Source organism: Gossypium arboreum, chromosome 5 (genome assembly GCF_025698485.1).
Source record: "Gossypium arboreum isolate Shixiya-1 chromosome 5, ASM2569848v2, whole genome shotgun sequence".
Taxonomy (NCBI): Eukaryota; Viridiplantae; Streptophyta; class Magnoliopsida; order Malvales; family Malvaceae; genus Gossypium; species Gossypium arboreum.
Genome location: NC_069074.1, coordinates 6,607,012 through 6,624,803, shown reverse-complemented (window position 1 = coordinate 6,624,803; position 17,792 = coordinate 6,607,012). Strand labels below are relative to the sequence as shown.

The following is a 17,792-nucleotide window of genomic DNA, read 5'->3' as shown; positions in this document are numbered from 1 at the left end:
TTGAAAATTAATTTTTTATTATTATTTAATGTTGCATGGAATAGCCTTTAGTGATACCAAATAATAATTATGAGCAGACGAATGAATATGGGGAATGGAATAGCATTCCCCAACTGTAAAATTTAAAAGTTACTGAAATTCCGAAAATCGTAAAGTTTAGTCTGGAAAGTTAGTAGGCGTGTGGTTAAAGGTCAGAGTTGTGCCCCATTCACGGTTCATTATTCGGTGCTAATTTAGTTTAGCTGATATGTTAATTAAAAGATCCAGTTAGATTCTGAGAAATTTAAAAATAATTGAATTAATGGAATTATTTATTGATGCAGAATATTGTTTTTTGTGGTATCATAAATAAATAATCATAATTAGAATTAATTGTTACGATGAAAATATAAGTAAATAGTCACTTAAATAATATATATATATATATATATATATTAAAACAAGTCACAAATAATTTATAGGGAAAAAATGAAATCTCAAAATTTTAAAGAAGTTGTTATTAGACTAGAATAATTAAAATTCGATTAATCCCCATTGGCTACAACGTTAAAACCTAAAAGTGATTGGATTAAGGATGATTCGGCTCATTTTCAACCAACGTAACCAGCACTTCCGACATAAAAAATACAGAAACAAAAAGACCCACTTCGGCATTCGAATAATACAAATCCTAAATCCATATAAATGCCCCCACGCAACCACAGGCTCTCTACACTTTCTAAAACCATTTCAATCAACTCTAATTTATCAAGGGAAAAGAAAGGCAGAGTTGAAAGATGGGGACTTATAGGATGTGCGGGTGCTTTACTAGGAAATTCAAAATCATTGAGGCAGCACCACCACCGGATGTTATAGCGGCATTCGAGAAGTACGCCGAAGGTGGGCCTCAAATGACGGCGGAGCTGTTGCATAGGTTCTTGGTGGATGTGCAGGGGCAAGGCGGTGCAAAGGTCTCCGACGCGGAGGAGATTCTGCTGCAGGTTCTGCAGAAACGACACCATATGGCCAAGTTCAGAAAACACGCATTGACCCTCGATGATTTCCATCATTACTTGTTTTCTGCAGATCTAAATCCGCCAATTGATAATAAGGTGACCCATTTCTTATTTTCGATGATTTGGTTTTTTTCATCTGTCCTTTTTTGTTTGTTTGTTATATCATCAATGGGATCTGGGTAGTGTGTTAAGGATTATATTGTTGAAGCTGATGGAGGTTAATTTTGATACTTACTATACACTCCAAATGTTACCCTTTTTTCCCCTTATTTCGGCGATGAAGGATGCTCCTGAAAAACTATATCAAATTTGGTTTTTTGTTGTTTCTTGTTTGAAGAGGTGTTCTCTTAATGCAAAGTCAAAAGGGTTTTGAAACTTTGATCCAAAGACTAGGTAATTTTTTACAAATTTAGACAAAAATTGAGGAATGTTCATCCCTGCTTGATGAGTGCTTCACCTTTTTCCGTGTATGCATGTTTGGGGATTATGAGACCATTCGTTTGACAATTAGTACGACCTTTGTATTCAGGTCCACCATGACATGACAGCTCCTTTATCCCATTATTTCATATACACTGGTCACAATTCGTATTTAACTGGAAATCAACTCAGTAGTGACTGTAGCGATGTCCCAATCATAAAGGCACTGAAGAGAGGAGTAAGAGTGGTGGAGCTTGATCTATGGCCAAATTCCACAAAAGATGATGTGGATGTTCTACATGGAAGGTAAATTTCTTTTAATATCTTTGTTATTGGAATGTTACGTGGAACTGTACTGGGTTTGTTTTTCAATGTGGGATTGTCTTGATAGAATTGGTATTAATTTTCTTCCTCTTGGTTTACGAGGCAAAATGCATACTTTTCTAGTACTGGTTAGCAGGTTTGGTTCAATTTTTGTTTTGTTCTACTTGTCGAACAATCCTTGATTTGTCTGTTCATGATGATAGGACTTTGACAGCTCCGGTGGAACTGATTAAATGTTTAAAATCCATTAAAGAACATGCTTTTAGTGCATCCGAATATCCCGTTGTAATTACTCTTGAAGACCACCTGACTCCAAAACTTCAGGCAAAAGTTGCTCAGGTACTTGATAGCTTATATAGTTCTTTATCTTTTAAACTTCCATTTATGCTTGAGAATGGAATCACCTTTGGCTAATGTTATTATAGATGGTTACTCAAACATTTGGGAAAATGCTGTTTCGTCCCGAATCTGAATGCTTAAAAGAATTCCCTGCACCAGAGGATCTGAAGTATCGGATCCTTATTTCAACCAAACCTCCCAAAGAGTACCTTGAAGCTCAGACTAACAAGGACAAAGAAAAGGAGAAGGATTCAGATGATGATGTTTGGGGAAAAGAACCAACAGAACTTACAGCTGAACAAGAAGATGAAAAGGTATGCTTTGAAATGAATTGAGTTACATGTTGGTTTCATTTAACCTAATACGTAGATTACAAGGAATCTTCTACAGGTGCACTTAGATAGGTCCATCTTCGAATACTTATGTAGATTTTTGGTTGCAGACTGATAGTGATGCAAGTGACAACAATCAGGATGATGAAGATTCAGATGCATTTGAACCTGAGATAGACTCTTCAAGAGCCCCTGGTTACAAGAGTCTTATTGCCATTCCTGGTGGCAAAATAACGGGTAGATTGAAGGAGGCCCTAAAAGTTGAACCCGATAAAGTTAGGCGCATTAGTCTGAGTGAACAAGCACTTGAAAAGGCTACTGTGTCTTATGGGACTGATCTTGTGAGGTAATTATTTGCATTAATTTCAAACCAGACATTCCTTGTATGATACGGTAAATATTATGTAAAACGTAATTGAATTTTCTTCTTTATTATTAATTTTTCCTAATTCCCAAATTTTCCTTTCATTAATGCATTTAGATTTACCCAGAAGAATTTCCTGAGGATTTATCCCAAGGGTACTCGGTTTAACTCCTCAAACTACAAGCCACAAATTGGTTGGATGCATGGGGCTCAAATGATTGCCTTTAACATGCAGGTTTTGTTTCTATACTTATTTCAGTTTCGCTAGTCATGGTATACTGAAATGCAGGTTTTGTTTATGCGTTTCATGCAGATTTTAGTTATGCATTTTTTTTTTTAGACTAAATTAAAAGAAGTAGAGGAAACAAAAATATAACTTCCTGAAGGTGTTCTCCAACATTGAACTCAACAACCCAAGCAAATTGAATTTGATCATACTATATAAATGCTAAGAGCATTTTCTTCAATGCTATTTATCCTTCATTACAATGCAAAAGTTTGTTGTTATGAGTTATGACCCAAAGTTCTATAAATCCAACTGACAAGGTTGTGGTATAATTTCAGGGATATGGTAGATCCCTTTGGTTAATGCAAGGGATGTTTAGAGCTAATGGAGGCTGTGGTTATGTAAAAAAACCAGATTTCCTGATGAATGTGGGTGCGAACGGTGAGAGAGCTAAGTTACCTGTTAAGAAGAGATTAAGGGTAAACATCATTCAAATATCAACAGATTCTCATCCTTTCCAGCATCCTTTTATTGAATCCTCTTATCATCTACCTGACAGGTGAAAGTCTACATGGGAGATGGATGGCACTTAGATTTTAAACACACACACTTTGACACCTATTCACCACCTGATTTCTATACAAAGGTAAGACGATTTACACCTGTAACCAGAGATACTAATTGTTTAATGTATCAAAACAATTTTCTGATATACTTCAATATTTCGTGTATTCCAGCAAAATTTACAGTGAACCAGCCAAGTGCAGTGTAGTTTGAGTAATGATAAACATGCTTACTGAATTTTAACACTGAATTTGTTAATGCAGGTTGGAATAGCAGGAGTGCCAGATGATGAAATAATGAAGAAAACGAAGATAAAAGAAGACAACTGGACACCTGTTTGGGATGAAGAATTTACATTTCCATTGACTGTTCCTGAATTGGCATTGCTGCGAGTTGAGGTCCACGAATATGACATGTCCGAGAAGGATGACTTTGCCGGTCAAACTTGTTTGCCAGTCTCAGAACTGAAGCAGGGGATCCGGGCAGTTCCCCTCTTTGATCGTAAAGGAGAAAAGTTAAACTCTACCAGACTTCTTATGCGGTTTGATTTTGTGTGAGTATAGAGATTTGTTAATTTTTTTGTGTTTTTTTGGTTTGGTTGAAGGACTACCTATTTTGCTCCATCGGTAGTAGAAGCTACTTCAGCTTCATTTTCTCCTGTCTGCCATAGAAAAAAAACTTAAAAATTAATAAAAAAAAATAATGACAAATGTTTGATCCACTTCTAGCTGTTATTACTCTGATTTTTCGCACATATTCAGACATACATTATTATGGAAATATGATTCATCAAGAATTACTCAAAATGGAAAAACTTGAAAAGGAAAATGCACGTAACTATATTCTGAGTCCAAGAGAGGCTTCTACACCTTATAATTCTCCTGTGCATTATGTCAATTTTGCTCCTGGATATGCCATGTATAGATACTTACAAGCCAAGTTAATTATTCTTCCATGCTTCCTTGGTGGAATGCATATTAGCCTCGTTAAATTAAATGCTTCACCAATTTTATCTTATTATTCATGCTTTTATTTTTAAAGTTTTGATGCATAGTGACATTACTTTGTTAATTTGCTCACTCAATGTTCAACTTTAATGTCCAACATATATCTAATGAGACATGACCCTTCAAAAATCTTCAAATACATAAAAGTAACTTACAATAAATTGAATATATCCGTGTTAAACACAAATCCGTATCTAACACACGCATATGAGTTTGAGTCCAAGTAACATAGGCCCCAAATACGAAAACAAAAACTCTCTCATACCCCGTATTCAATACTGTGCTAGTCGATTTTGTATTTTAGACTCCTGTTATCAAAGAATGGATTACAATAATAAATAATAACAAAACTAATAATAGGGCAAAGAACATAAAACCTTCCCAGAATCATGTATAAAGCAAATCAATAGTCTTTTGAAGGATGCAATTTTAGCCAGCAAACCGGGAAAAGGCAGGCCACGGTTGCATTTTCTTCAAATGATAATAACAATCACAATGTTCTCACAGAATGTTGATACATGCGTTGCTCATCAATGCAGATTCACATTCTACAAAAATATTGTTTTCAATTTTTTTGACTTCTCTAAGCAGGAAACTGACTTACAAGGTGTTGGTAAGATGAGGAGATCTTGAAACGAGCATTAGCGTGCCATTTTTCAACTGTCTGCATCGGTCTTTTGAGACTTATCATTTGCGTATTCAACAAATATCAGCCTTCCACGGACAATCTTGTGCAAAAGAACCAAACAACGATAACATGTAAGAAAAAGGAGTATTCAAAGTTCATTTCACGGAATATTTCGATAACAAGAAAATTGCTCAGAAATCCGAATTTTAAACGACACTAACATAGTGAGTGAGCGTTGATCAGATTGATTCAGCCATAAGCAGAACTTTTTTACACTGAATCATGCTTTATTGAACCGCAAATACAATTAATTCAAACTCGAAATTGAAGGATTCTCAGATAGTGTAAGATGCCAAAAAAAAAATGATAAACAAAAGTTGGTGATATTTGAAGATTACCCTGCCATTCATCGCTTTCAGTGCCTTCTGAGCTTCTGCCTCGGTTTCAAATGTAACAAAACCGAACCCTTTAGGCCTTTGAGTTTTGGAGTCTCTGATGAGCCTAGCTACACTCACAAAGAAAAAAACGACAACCCAATATGGGAATTGATAAAATACAATGATTTTCATAGAAAAAAAAAACAGAAATAATAATAAAACTGAGGGAAAAAATTTAGTACCTTCTTTAACAACACCAAATGGTGCAAATAAAGTCTTAAGCTCTTGATGGTTTGTGAAAAATGACAACCCTGCGATCAACTGTAAGAATTAATTCCAGAATAAATATGCAGAGGAAAGTGAGAAAGAGAGGTAGTAACTGTGAACAAAGAGCTGAGTCCCCAATATCTTAGCCATCTGAGAGTGAAACAGTGTCGGCAAAACGGGACCCTAAAGTCGGTACTTATTCATCACTGCTGCACCAAACGACGACGTCCGTTGCCACTGAAAGCCATATAGGCTTCTTGGTTCTTACCTTTGGTTTTGAATTTTGATTAGATAAAATAATGCTGTTGAACTATTGGCTATTTGGACTTGGGCTATAGCCACTACGCCAAACATTTCTTACCGTGTCCTTATTTATCATAATTATAATTTTGATTTCTACTCTAATCTAAAATTTATATTTAAACATTTTACTGAATTAATTTAACCTTTAATTAATTCATTAATTCAATTATAAAATTATAAAAATATGTTTTTAATTATAATTGATATTATTATAATACATTTTTGTTTATTATAGTTTTATACCTTCTCTAAATAAAATAACTAAATTAAAACTAATAATTAAATGCATGTTCAATAATAGGAAAATAAAATTGATTGCGAATCCACCTATATTCATTATTAAAAATATTTTTAATATAAAATAATTTTTCACCCCACAAACTTTAATTTATATAAATATTTATTTGTTTTTTTTATGTCTCCTCAACGGTGTTTTTCTTTCTTCTTTTATTTCATTTTCAACCACGACATAGATCTGTCCGTATCACCGAGTGAATACTTGTAGATAAATAACAATTTAATCTATTTTATTAGGTACCAAATAATTACAAATTATCAAAATTAGGAGCTAAAGTGTAAATTAACCCTTTCAAAAAAGCCCAGAGAAGGAACCTTCAACTTCCCATTGTCACATGGATGACCTACAATTGACTAAAAAGTAGGTCAATTTCCTACCCCCACCAAAAAAAGCTGCTGGTTTATTATTAGATTTAATAGTATAAGTATTTGACTATGTTGGTTTTAGTAGGTAATTAAATATCATTTCATTTGAAAAAATTAAAAATTAATTAAAAATATTATGTTGGTATATGTTTCAATAATTTTATAATTATTATTAAAATCATATAGCTTAAATTACAACCTTAAAAACATCTCAAAATGAATTAATGGTTAAAATTGAAAGATTTAAGATACTTTGAGTGTAAGCTTGATGATTAGTGTTGATTTTATATTTTTTTTATATTTTCTATTCTGACGTGTATTCTATATTTCAATAAAATATAATTATATAATACAAATACAAAAGAATTAAAATATGATATTTTAGAAATTAAATAGCATAAACAGGACTTAAATCGATATAATTACTGAAAATACACAATCATAGTTTACATAATATTATATATACAATTTTATGTTAATAACTTAGGTGTAACGGTTTTTTGTTTTTAAAGGATACGAGTTTTATTTTAATTGAGATTATTATTGTTGTTCTAATAAGGTTTAATGTAGACTTTAATTCTTTAGTTTTTAAAGTATATTGTTTTTCTCACTTTAGTTTTTGAAGGTTTTTTTAGCTCATTTCAATGTCTAGTGTTATCAGTCATTCCTAGTTTAATCTTTAATATTGCTAATTAACGATTAAGAGATCTAGCCAATTATATGTTGTTATGTGTCATATGATGATGTCATTGTGATATCATTATTTGGAAAAATCTTAAAGAACTTTAAAAAATAAAAATATATTGTTATGAATATTTTATTATAAAGTGGATGTAAATCAAAATTAATATAAGTTTAATGTACGTTAGGACTCCAATATTCATTAAAATAGAATTTTATTTTATTTTTGCGTCTTATGTTTACAAATATAGACTTTGGAGTAATATTATATTCTTCCTATTGATCAATAGAAATATGTTTTTTTTTTTGCTTCCTATTTTATGCTCTTTTACTTTCTTTGTTATTTATTTCATAGCATATATAAAATATTTACAAAATATATTTAAGGAATTATAAAAATTAAAATATATTATAAATTTTAATATTTATAAAATTTTATAAATTACATTTACTATAGTTTAAACATGAGATTTTTGTTTTTTGGAAGCATATCACTTACGAAAAATGTTTTATAATTTAATTGATCAAATTTTATAATTGTTACATTTTAGGTGTTAAATTTAGACAAAATTATAATAAAAATAATTTATCTCAATTAAATAATATTTTTAATTATTCTAAATAATTTTACTCTCTCAAAATAAATTATTTATGCAATATTTTAAAAACTATTATCTGAGTGTTTACCCAATCTAAAGAACATTGGTACAAAATAAAAATAGCATGTGCATGATGATTGATAAAGGAACTTACTCAAGACATTAAATAGGAACTGAGTCAAATAAACATATTTCCAATAGCATTGGTAAAGTATTAAACATTTATGTATTTTAAATTAATTTAAAATTTTATTAAATTCTTAATTAGAATATATTTAAAATAATTTTTTTATAAAAATTGATTGTATTAGGACATAGGATTTTTATATCAAAATTTTAATATTTTAAATGTAATTATCCAACGTTTATTTTATTCCAATATACTATATTTTACTATTTTTAAAAATTTCAATAATTTTTAAAAGCTTTTACGATTTCTAATAAACATTATAAAATTTTCAATATTTTACAATTTTAATATTTTTATAAGTATTTGATAATTTTTATTACTTTTCGCAATTGTAAAATATTTTTATTTTTAGAAATTACATTTATTTATAATTTTAATTTTTATACTCTTAAAGATCTTTTAAGTTTACCAAATGGTGGCATTATCGTGGCGTCAACGAATATCTATGATAATTTATGGTTAATTGGATATTCTAATAATTTTTTAATGTCCAGAAAATTGAATCGAAAATATCTGATAATATTAAGGATTAAATTGAATTATTTAATAATATTAGACATCGAAGTGTATAAAAAATTTAAGTTGAAAGTGAAAAATAATATACTTTAGGCGCCAAAATCTGCATTAAGTCTTGTAATAATGAGAAGCAATTAGAGTTAATCACGTTAATCACAAAATCAGCGTTAATCACGTTACCCTCTGCCATGCCGGCGCTGCTGATGTCATTAACCAATTTTAAAAATAAAATAAAATAGATTGATTCAATAATGGTTAGAAGTAATAATTGAATAGGTGAAAATCAAACATCTTACTTTCAATAATTCTACATGATTTAATTTTGTTTTATATTTCTTCGCTTATATATTTATATGTTTGCATTCTACTTTTACTAGTAAAATTTCTCTACCAAAAATAAATTTAATGTATTTTTAAAAATATAAAATGGGAAAACTACAATTAAAGTCATTAATTTATTAGTATGTTTATGTTTTAGTCACATAAATTTAAAAAGTTACAAAATAGTCATTATATGTTTTCATTTAAGTTTTGAACTATTTGAAATTATTTATTTAAGTCACCGAATTATTATGTTTTTCTTTTAAAAGTCTGACTATTGAGTTTCGAGCGACAATTTGGCGACCGGTATGGTGGATTAGTACCCATCAATAAGTAAAAGAATATATTTGAGATCCAATTTAATCTAGAGGTCAATGTCAGAAATCGAAGAATAAAACTGTTTGAATTTTGATTTACAGATTCGTGACATTCAAAACTATTTCATAAAAAAAATAAAAATATAGAAGAGAAGGGGAAAGAGAGCTTTCGATTGGCACAGATGATAAGAACAAAGAAGGTCATAAACAGTAGATTTGACAATCTAATAACTTGAATAAAAAAATTTAAAAAAATAAATAATTATTTTATAACTTTTTTCTAAAATTGAAATCGAAAACATAAACATACTAATAACTAGACTCAATTCTAACTCGACCATGGTGCGTGAAGCAATAAAATATATTTAAAATAGCATTTCTACGTAATATTTTGATCATCACAATAATAGTAATGGTCTAACAAAAGAGATCTCCATCATAAAACAAATAACATTATTGTTTACTACACATGGGAGCTTTTTAACTTTACATCTCTTTATTTTTAAATATATATATATAAATTAAAAACATGTAAAAAAAAATTCAATTCGTATTATTGAACTACAAACTTCCATAGTTAAATAGTGAATGTAAAAAATAATTATTCAAACATAAATTACATATCCAATCGTTAGAGTCAACTAATCAATATATTTTAGCTGATTTGCTTCGTTTTTGTAGATAATATATATATCTCAAATCAAATAAAAGTTTTGGGTATAAATAAAAGAAAAGAAAAGAAGCAAAATTTCATAACGTGAATGGTGGTTGATAATGTGAAGGTCCAGTGCTTGTGGGCAGTCCAAGGTATCTTCATGTTGTTTCAGGAAATGTTTTCATTATAAATTTAGAATTTAAATTTTACATTTTTTTAAATTTCAAAATTTATATTTAATTATTAGGATTATTTTGTTAAATTCAAAATTTAAAAAGTAATTTTTAAAAATAAAATATAAAAATTAAATTATAAAATTGTGAAAGACTAAATTCTAAATAATAATGCTTAACTTGATTCTGCCATTATAAGAAATTGGGTAAATTTTAGAGTAAGCACGTTTGGAATTTAATTGTGATATGTATTATCCATTTGATTAGAAAGGGACGATTTAAAAAAAAAAAATCGATTCGAATCTGAGTAGTAATGCAACAACTTGGAATAGATTCTTTTTTTTTCTGAGTGTAGTCATTTAAATAGAAAAAAAGAGATTCTCTCTTCTTCTTTTTTTTCTTTCTTACCGTGTGAAAATAATAATCAACAAAGCCACAAAGGCATCTATCTTCACAGAAGATGGACAAAACACCACAAGCTTTATCTAAAACAAAAATAAACAAATAAAAAAGTGGTTTTTAACGATCAACGTACAAAAAAGAGAGTGACTTGACTAAGAAAACACTGCAAGAATCTCACCTTACAATTTTAATGTAATATAAATTAATCATCCACGACTATCACAGATTATTCTTGTTTCTAAACAAGTACACCAATATTTTGTCAAAAGATAACTCGCTTCTTCCGTTTCTTTATTTTGTTTCAAATTTGCATGTGTGAGAATAATCCAACTTCCCGGAATCTCTCTAATGGCAGTAAACAAAGAAGGCGGGATTTTTTTTTTTTTTGTTGAACAGATCTGATATATAAAGAATGTTTACAGGGGAACATGTATAATCACCTCTCCAGTTCAACGACAAGGTAGAAACAAAGGAAAGCAAAAGATTGTCATCACGCACTTGAAGTTTATTCTTTTTTTGATCTGATTCAGTAAAAGAAGGGTGTGACAGGGCTAGTTTCTCGTATGGGGTACATGGGAGATTATAGCATGTGTATCTGCTTCCCTAAGAAATTTGGGGTCACCGAGGCGGGGCCGCCGGTTGATGTGAAGGAGGTTTTCATGAAGTACGCCACCGGAGGTTCCGGCATGACGGTGGAACACCTGAGGCGGTTCTTAGTGGAGGTTCAAGGTGATGTTGAAGCTTCCATGGAAGATGCTGAAAGGATTGTGGAGGAAGTGTTTAAAAGGAGGCATAACAATGTAAAGTTATCAGAGCTGGCTTTAAGTCTAGAAGATTTTCAGTTTTATTTATTCTGTGTGGATCTCAATCCTCCTCTACTTAATAAGGTATAAATCCTTTTGCTGCTTCTTTCCCGATGTTTTGTTTGGTTGCTGGGAAAGTTAAACATTAGATGCTTGTTTGGAGAGAAAATAAAAAAAGTACATTTTCCATGTTTTGACATAGAACAAATTCCATTCAGGTTCATCAAGACATGACAGCTCCACTTTCCCACTACTTCATATACACCGGTCACAATTCATACTTAACTGGAAATCAAATCAGCAGTGATTGCAGCGATGTTCCAATCATAAAGGCTCTCAAGAGAGGTTTAAGAGTAGTGGAACTCGATTTATGGCCAAATTCTTCGAAAGACGATGTTCTTGTTCTTCATGGATGGTATGTACAGTTAAAAAAAAACTTGTAAATAAATTCAGCGTTTTCGTTTTTAAAATGTGTATTTTTGAAATGTAGGACTTTGACAACTCCAGTGGAGCTGATTAAATGCTTGAGATCCATTAAAGAGCATGCTTTTTCTGCATCTCCATACCCAGTGATAATTACTTTCGAAGACCACCTTACCCCAGATCTTCAAGCTAAAGTTGCTCAGGTTTTTCGTCATTTTCTTTTACAATTTTAATGCCCATCAATCTTTCCTGGAAAGTTATACATTTCTAATTAGTGCTTATATATATCTGCAGATGGTGATCCAAACATTTGGGAACATGTTGTTTTGTCCTTCTGAATCTGATTGTGTGAAAGAATTCCCTTCCCCAGAAGAACTGAAATATCGAATTGTCATATCAACTAAACCTCCAAAAGAATACCTTGAAGACAAAAACTTATCAAGCAGAGGAAGTAACTCTCTCAAAGACAAAGATTCTGATGAAGATACGTGGGGGAGAATGTCAGCAGACCTCACCAATGATGACGATAAGGTCAGCTGAGAAAAGAGCAAAAAGAGAAGAAAAAAAATCATGATCTCTTTTCATATTTCTGCCTAAATTTCTCATTTTAAAACCTTTTAGCCTGTTTTACTTGCAGAGTGACTGTGATGCAAGTGAACATAGTCAATGTGACGGTGACAACGAAGCTTATGATCGGCTATTGCGGCCGTTGGGAGCACCGGCTTACAAGAATCTGATCTCCATTCCAGCTGGAAAGCCTAAGGGAAAGCTGAGGGAGAAACTAAAAGTTGAGAAAGATAAAGTTAGACGCCTTAGTTTGAGTGAACAAAAGTTTGAAAAGGCTACCGTCTGCCATGGAACAGACGTCGTAAGGTACAAACAGCTATTATGATGGCTTTTATGTTAGTGGTTCATTTATGAGTGCACCTACTCTAATATTTAATCCTTGAAATCAATGGTGCTTTAGGTTCACACAAAGGAACATTTTGAGGATATATCCTAAGGGTACTCGGGTTAACTCCTCAAACTATAATCCTTTAATTGGTTGGATGCATGGGGCTCAAATGGTTGCATTGAACATGCAGGTTCGGCTTTTAGTATTTCCCTTTCTTCCATATCCAAAATAGTTTTCGATTGTTAATAATGTTCTTTAAGCATGTGTTTTTTATGGTTTGGTTTCAGGGATATGGAAAGCCTCTGTGGTTGATGCATGGGATGTTTGGATCCAATGGAGGGTGTGGCTATGTGAAAAAGCCAGACTTTTTGATGAACGTGGGTCCAAATGATCAGGTTTTTGATGCCAAAGCAAAGCTGCCAGTGAAGAAAATCTTAAAAGTGAGACTCAATTGAGTTTTATAACAAATAAAAATTGATTCCTCAGTCTCCACCATTGTAATCATCTTTTCTTTCTCTCTAATTTACCTTCCCATGTTACTCAACAGGTTAAAGTACACATGGGAGATGGATGGCATTTAGATTTCAAACAAAGATACCTTTGGTCTTCACCAGAATTCTATACCAGGGTAAGCATAACTTGCTTATTACAGTGCTTCAATCAATCAATCATCCAATCCCTCGAATTTTCTAGTAACTCCGATCTCGAAAACAGGTTGGTATAGCAGGTGTTCCAGCAGACAAGACAATGAAGAAAACAAAGAAAAGAAAGGGCAATTGGACCCCAGTGTGGGATGAAGAGTTCACGTTCCAATTGACAGTTCCGGAAATAGCTTTACTTAGAATCGAAGTTCACGAACATAACATGTCTGAGAAAGATGATTTCGCCGGCCAGACATGTCTGCCGGTGTCCGAATTAAGACCAGGCTTCAGGGCTGTGCCTCTGTTTAACCGCAAAGGAGAGAAGTTCACTTCACTTAGGCTGCTTCTACGCTTTGAGTTTGTCCAAGTAGATATTTAGTCTTTACGTGGGTCTATGCTTCCCCACACTTGGGGATATCTTCATGCAAATGCAGTAGATAGTCCCACAACATATATACCAATCTTCCGAAGCAAGAACACACCAAATTTCAATTTTGTATCCTGGGGATGAAATCAATTATACGTTTAACAACTTAAATTCATATAAACCATAAAAATATACAAATATGAAGCAAATTAAGATAATATTTTTTCTCCATTCATTTACAAACAGTAAGAGTTTATAACTTGAAATGTAATGTTTTAAAACTCAAAGGGGTACCTACATATCTATATACTTATAACACTTATTAGTATTCGATCTATCTTAAGCACCCTGTTTTCATCCAAGATTAGCGTAATAAATATTTTTTCCCTTAGATTGATGTGTAGCAATGAAAAAGCAAGAACAATTAGTAGTTGATAAAGGTAGTAGTATTATATAGCCAATTGACAGAAAAGATACCTATCAGTATACTTTGTAATTTAATTTATTAATTATTCAGGTATAGATGCCAGCTCAATAATCCACAATGCATAGATTCTCCTAATAATAAAACCGTAAGAAATTCTTTACCTTGCCTGGCTGGTTAGAGAATAAAAATATATCAGGGTTCGAAGCAATTTTTTGCTTTTAGAGGAGTGTGAGTAAAAGCAGCGGTCCCCACTTCATTCTTTGCTCTTTCTTTGACCTTTTAAATTTTACCGTTAATTTCTAAGCGAATGAAAACGACAAGCAATCTGTTCCCTTGGTATCAAGTAAAAAAGGCTAGCTGCAACGTGTTAAATAAGCCATTTTCATCCCTCATGAATGTGCTCATATATGCCATGGAATATGGACTGTTTCAGCTTCCTTACTGTAATTGCTTCAGCACATATTCTCACTTTATTAAAACGCCATTCCTGTCTTTCCATCTGCATATATCTGATTTATATATATAGAAATAGAGAGACAGAGAGAGAGAGAGAAGTAGAGCAGTGTGAAAGAGAAAAGAAACTCATCAATTTCGGTGTTTGAGAAAAAGTGGGATGCCGAAGCAGAATTTCAAGGTGTGCCTGTGTTGGAGGAGAATATTCAAGACAAGGGTGGTCGAGCCACCTCCAGCTGTTAAGAATGCCTTCAATCGTTTCTCACAAAGTGGAACGATGACTGTGGATGACCTCCTGACGTTTCTGATTGAACATCAAGGTGAAAATAATGCCACCAAGGAAGATGCTCAAGCCATTTTTGATAGTCTCAAGCATCTTAATATCTTCCACAGGAGAGGACTCCATTTAGAAGCTTTCTTTAGATATCTCCTTGGTGACCATAACCTTGCTCACCCTCCATCTTCAAAGGTATTTTCTGCCTTTCTTTTTATTTGGTCCCCAGAATTTACATTTCGCAGCAGATTTCATTCAAGCATTAGTTTATAATATGATGTGCAGCCTCCATTCCCATAAAAGAATTCTCATGATTGGATCATCTCCTACTGTTTTCATTTAGGTGCACCATGACATGACGGCTCCATTGGCACATTATTTCATATTCACGGGACATAATTCCTACTTGACTGGGAATCAAGTAATCAGCCCCAGCAGTGTAGAACCCATTAAAGATGCTCTACTTAGAGGTGTAAGAGTGATTGAATTGGACCTGTGGCCAAATTCCAAGGGGGACGGTGTCGAAATTCGCCATGGCGGGTATCATCAACTAGCCACACTCTTTTCTTATCCCATATTTCTTTTTTCTTGTAAAAAGGAACATGATTTCTACAAGTAAGTTCAAGACTCAGAGACAAAACTGTCCAAATTCCTAAAGTGTTGAATTCACTAAAACTTGCAGGACTCTGACTTCTCCAGTGGACCTCCAAGAATGTTTGCAAGCAATTAAGGAGAATGCATTCCATGCTTCAGAATATCCAGTTGTGATCACTTTTGAAGACCATTTGAATCCAAATCTTCAGAAAAAGGTGGCTAAGGTGAGCTTATAATGATGATGATAGTATCTACCTAATACTAAGCCTGAAATGTCCTTTTTCTGACGACTTGTTTTTTTTTTATTTAGATGGTCACAGAAACTTTTGGAGTTATGCTCTACCGGTCCGAAACAGAAAACATGCAGCAATTTCCTTCACCAGAATCATTGAAGAAAAGGATTCTGATTTCAACCAAACCCCCTAAAGAGTACCTGGGAGAAAACAGGGGAGATGTTTCTGAAACTGAGAGTGAAAGAGTAAGAAATGAATTGCCAAAAAGTAGCAGACATATCTGCATTAAGAGTTAAATATATATATATATATTATGTTGCGAATAATTTCTGTCTACTTGTCATTTATGATTGGGTAGCGGAATCCATCAGATGTAGGAGAACATTTTCCAGATGAAGACGAAGAGAATACTGTGGTTCAATACAGGCAGCTAATTGCCATTCATGCTGGGAAGCTCAAAGGTGGATTAGAGAACTGGCTGAGTGATGACCCAATGAAAGTCCGACGGCTTAGCTTGAGTGAACAAGAGCTTGAAAATGCTATTAGAGCATATACTACTAAGATTGTGAGGTATAGCAGTTTTTGCATGTTGACATGGGTGGTTTTCCATCACCTGGAATTTGTGCTCCATTAATGCACTACCTCAGTTCGACGAACTTGTGGAAACACTGATGATAAACTTTGACATTTTAGTTATAAAATTTATTCTAGGTTTACTCAACGAAATTTGCTGAGAGTGTATCCTAAAGGCACACGCTTAGACTCTTCCAATTACAATCCTTTTGTGGGGTGGATGCATGGAGCTCAAATGGTTGCATTTAACATGCAGGTAAAGACTTTTTCGGGGCCAAATTTCATTAGTTTTATTTCATACCTATTTCACATCAGAAGAAAAGAAAATACCAATATTGATTCTCTTCGGACAGGGATATGGAAAGTACTTATGGATAATGCAAGGAATGTTTAAAGCAAATGGTGGATGCGGCTATGTGAAGAAACCTGATTTTTTATTGCAGAGGGGAGAGAATGATGAGGTTTTTAATCCCAATGCGCCATTGGAAGTCAAGACCGTTTTGAGGGTACTAGATCTACTTATAACTGCACCATTTGGTTCCTTTACTATTCTCATTCTTCCATACGTTTGTCTTTACAGGTAAAAGTTATCTTGGGGGAAGGTTGGCATCAGGATTTCCACCATACTGCATTTGATCGCTATTCCCCGCCCGACTTCTATACGAGAGTAAGACGATTAAATTTCCATGTCAAACATACTGTTAACCAATTACATATATATATGCAGTTTTTGGTGATTAATTTTTATCTATCTGCACAGATTGGAATTGCTGGTGTTCCAGAAGATAAGGATGTAAAGAGAACAGCAATAATAGAAGATGAATGGTTACCTGTATGGGACCAGGATTTCGAATTCCTAATTCGTGTTCCGGAATTAGCTGTGCTTCGGATTCAAGTCCTGGAATATGACACCACTGGGAGACCTGATTTCGGAGGCCAAACATCTTTACCTGTATCAGAGTTGAGAACTGGGATTAGGACGGTCCCATTATGTGACAAGAAGGGAAATAAATACAAGCATGTAAGGCTCCTTTTGAGCATTAACTTTGGACGCCCTTATTATCTCTGATTACCCACACATTGACTTCATGTTTGTAATGGATTATCATATCTTGCATGCATGCATGCTTAAACATCATTTGCTCCATCTTTTATATATCCAAATTTTACATATTCTCCTATAAAAGAATTTACAAAATGCCAATGCAAACATCAAACATCATTGATTTTTAACATTACACTATTCTTGTTGCTCCATTATTAAGCTATTCGTTTTTTTTCCTAAAATTCTTATAACTAAATTTATTTATTTTTAGTTAAAATAGTTAATCATTTATATTTTGTTGTATTTCCTAACAAAGATTAGTCACAAATTTACAATTACGAAACTAGTTATTTATAAAATTATTATGTTGTAATCACTAATCAGGATTTGTCCATTTTAGA

The 17,792-nt window shown here is 32.6% G+C and overlaps 4 protein-coding genes and 1 long non-coding RNA gene across 9 annotated transcripts; 3 read left to right on the top strand and 2 right to left on the bottom strand.

The window, feature by feature from the left end:
- The first annotated feature begins 548 nt into the window (after positions 1-548).
- LOC108489634 (phosphoinositide phospholipase C 4-like) lies at positions 549-4,285 on the top strand. Its single transcript, XM_017794309.2, has 9 exons — positions 549-1,091; positions 1,525-1,721; positions 1,943-2,078; positions 2,165-2,392; positions 2,521-2,756; positions 2,892-3,009; positions 3,339-3,479; positions 3,560-3,646; positions 3,828-4,285. Exons 1-9 carry the CDS (start codon positions 777-779, stop codon positions 4,119-4,121), a joined length of 1,752 nt encoding a protein of 583 aa, XP_017649798.1. The 5' UTR covers positions 549-776; the 3' UTR covers positions 4,122-4,285.
- On the bottom strand, positions 3,512-6,157 carry LOC108489635 (small RNA-binding protein 11, chloroplastic). 5 transcript variants are annotated; one of them, XR_008283126.1, is made up of 6 exons: positions 5,957-6,156; positions 5,819-5,887; positions 5,598-5,704; positions 5,176-5,299; positions 3,898-4,225; positions 3,512-3,662 (listed from the first exon to the last, which is right to left on the bottom strand). XR_008283126.1 is itself a non-coding variant. In XM_017794310.2 (4 exons), the coding sequence occupies exons 1-4, from the start codon at positions 5,991-5,993 to the stop codon at positions 5,228-5,230; spliced, it is 285 nt and encodes a 94-aa protein (XP_017649799.1). In that variant the 5' UTR covers positions 5,994-6,157; the 3' UTR covers positions 4,999-5,227. The 5 variants fall into 5 exon arrangements, 1 of the variants encoding a protein (XP_017649799.1); XR_008283127.1 differs by having other exon boundaries at positions 3,920-4,225; XR_001872032.2 differs by having other exon boundaries at positions 3,512-4,225.
- Positions 6,158-10,689: 4,532 nt separating this feature from the next.
- On the top strand, positions 10,690-14,010 carry LOC108488631 (phosphoinositide phospholipase C 5-like). The gene is made up of 9 exons (XM_017792921.2): positions 10,690-11,550; positions 11,685-11,881; positions 11,957-12,092; positions 12,184-12,420; positions 12,527-12,762; positions 12,857-12,974; positions 13,072-13,224; positions 13,332-13,412; positions 13,499-14,010. Exons 1-9 carry the CDS (start codon positions 11,227-11,229, stop codon positions 13,802-13,804), a joined length of 1,788 nt encoding a protein of 595 aa, XP_017648410.1. The 5' UTR covers positions 10,690-11,226; the 3' UTR covers positions 13,805-14,010.
- Positions 14,011-14,609: 599 nt separating this feature from the next.
- Positions 14,610-17,484, top strand: LOC108488487 (phosphoinositide phospholipase C 2-like). The gene is made up of 9 exons (XM_017792760.2): positions 14,610-15,141; positions 15,290-15,486; positions 15,629-15,764; positions 15,851-16,018; positions 16,132-16,343; positions 16,485-16,602; positions 16,700-16,852; positions 16,927-17,013; positions 17,107-17,484. Exons 1-9 carry the CDS (start codon positions 14,833-14,835, stop codon positions 17,413-17,415), a joined length of 1,689 nt encoding a protein of 562 aa, XP_017648249.1. The 5' UTR covers positions 14,610-14,832; the 3' UTR covers positions 17,416-17,484.
- On the bottom strand, positions 15,704-17,558 carry LOC128293076 (uncharacterized). Its single transcript, XR_008283118.1, has 3 exons — positions 17,392-17,558; positions 17,177-17,296; positions 15,704-15,973 (listed from the first exon to the last, which is right to left on the bottom strand). It is a non-coding gene; the product is annotated as an uncharacterized LOC128293076 (long non-coding RNA).
- Between the last annotated feature and the right edge of the window lie 234 nt (positions 17,559-17,792).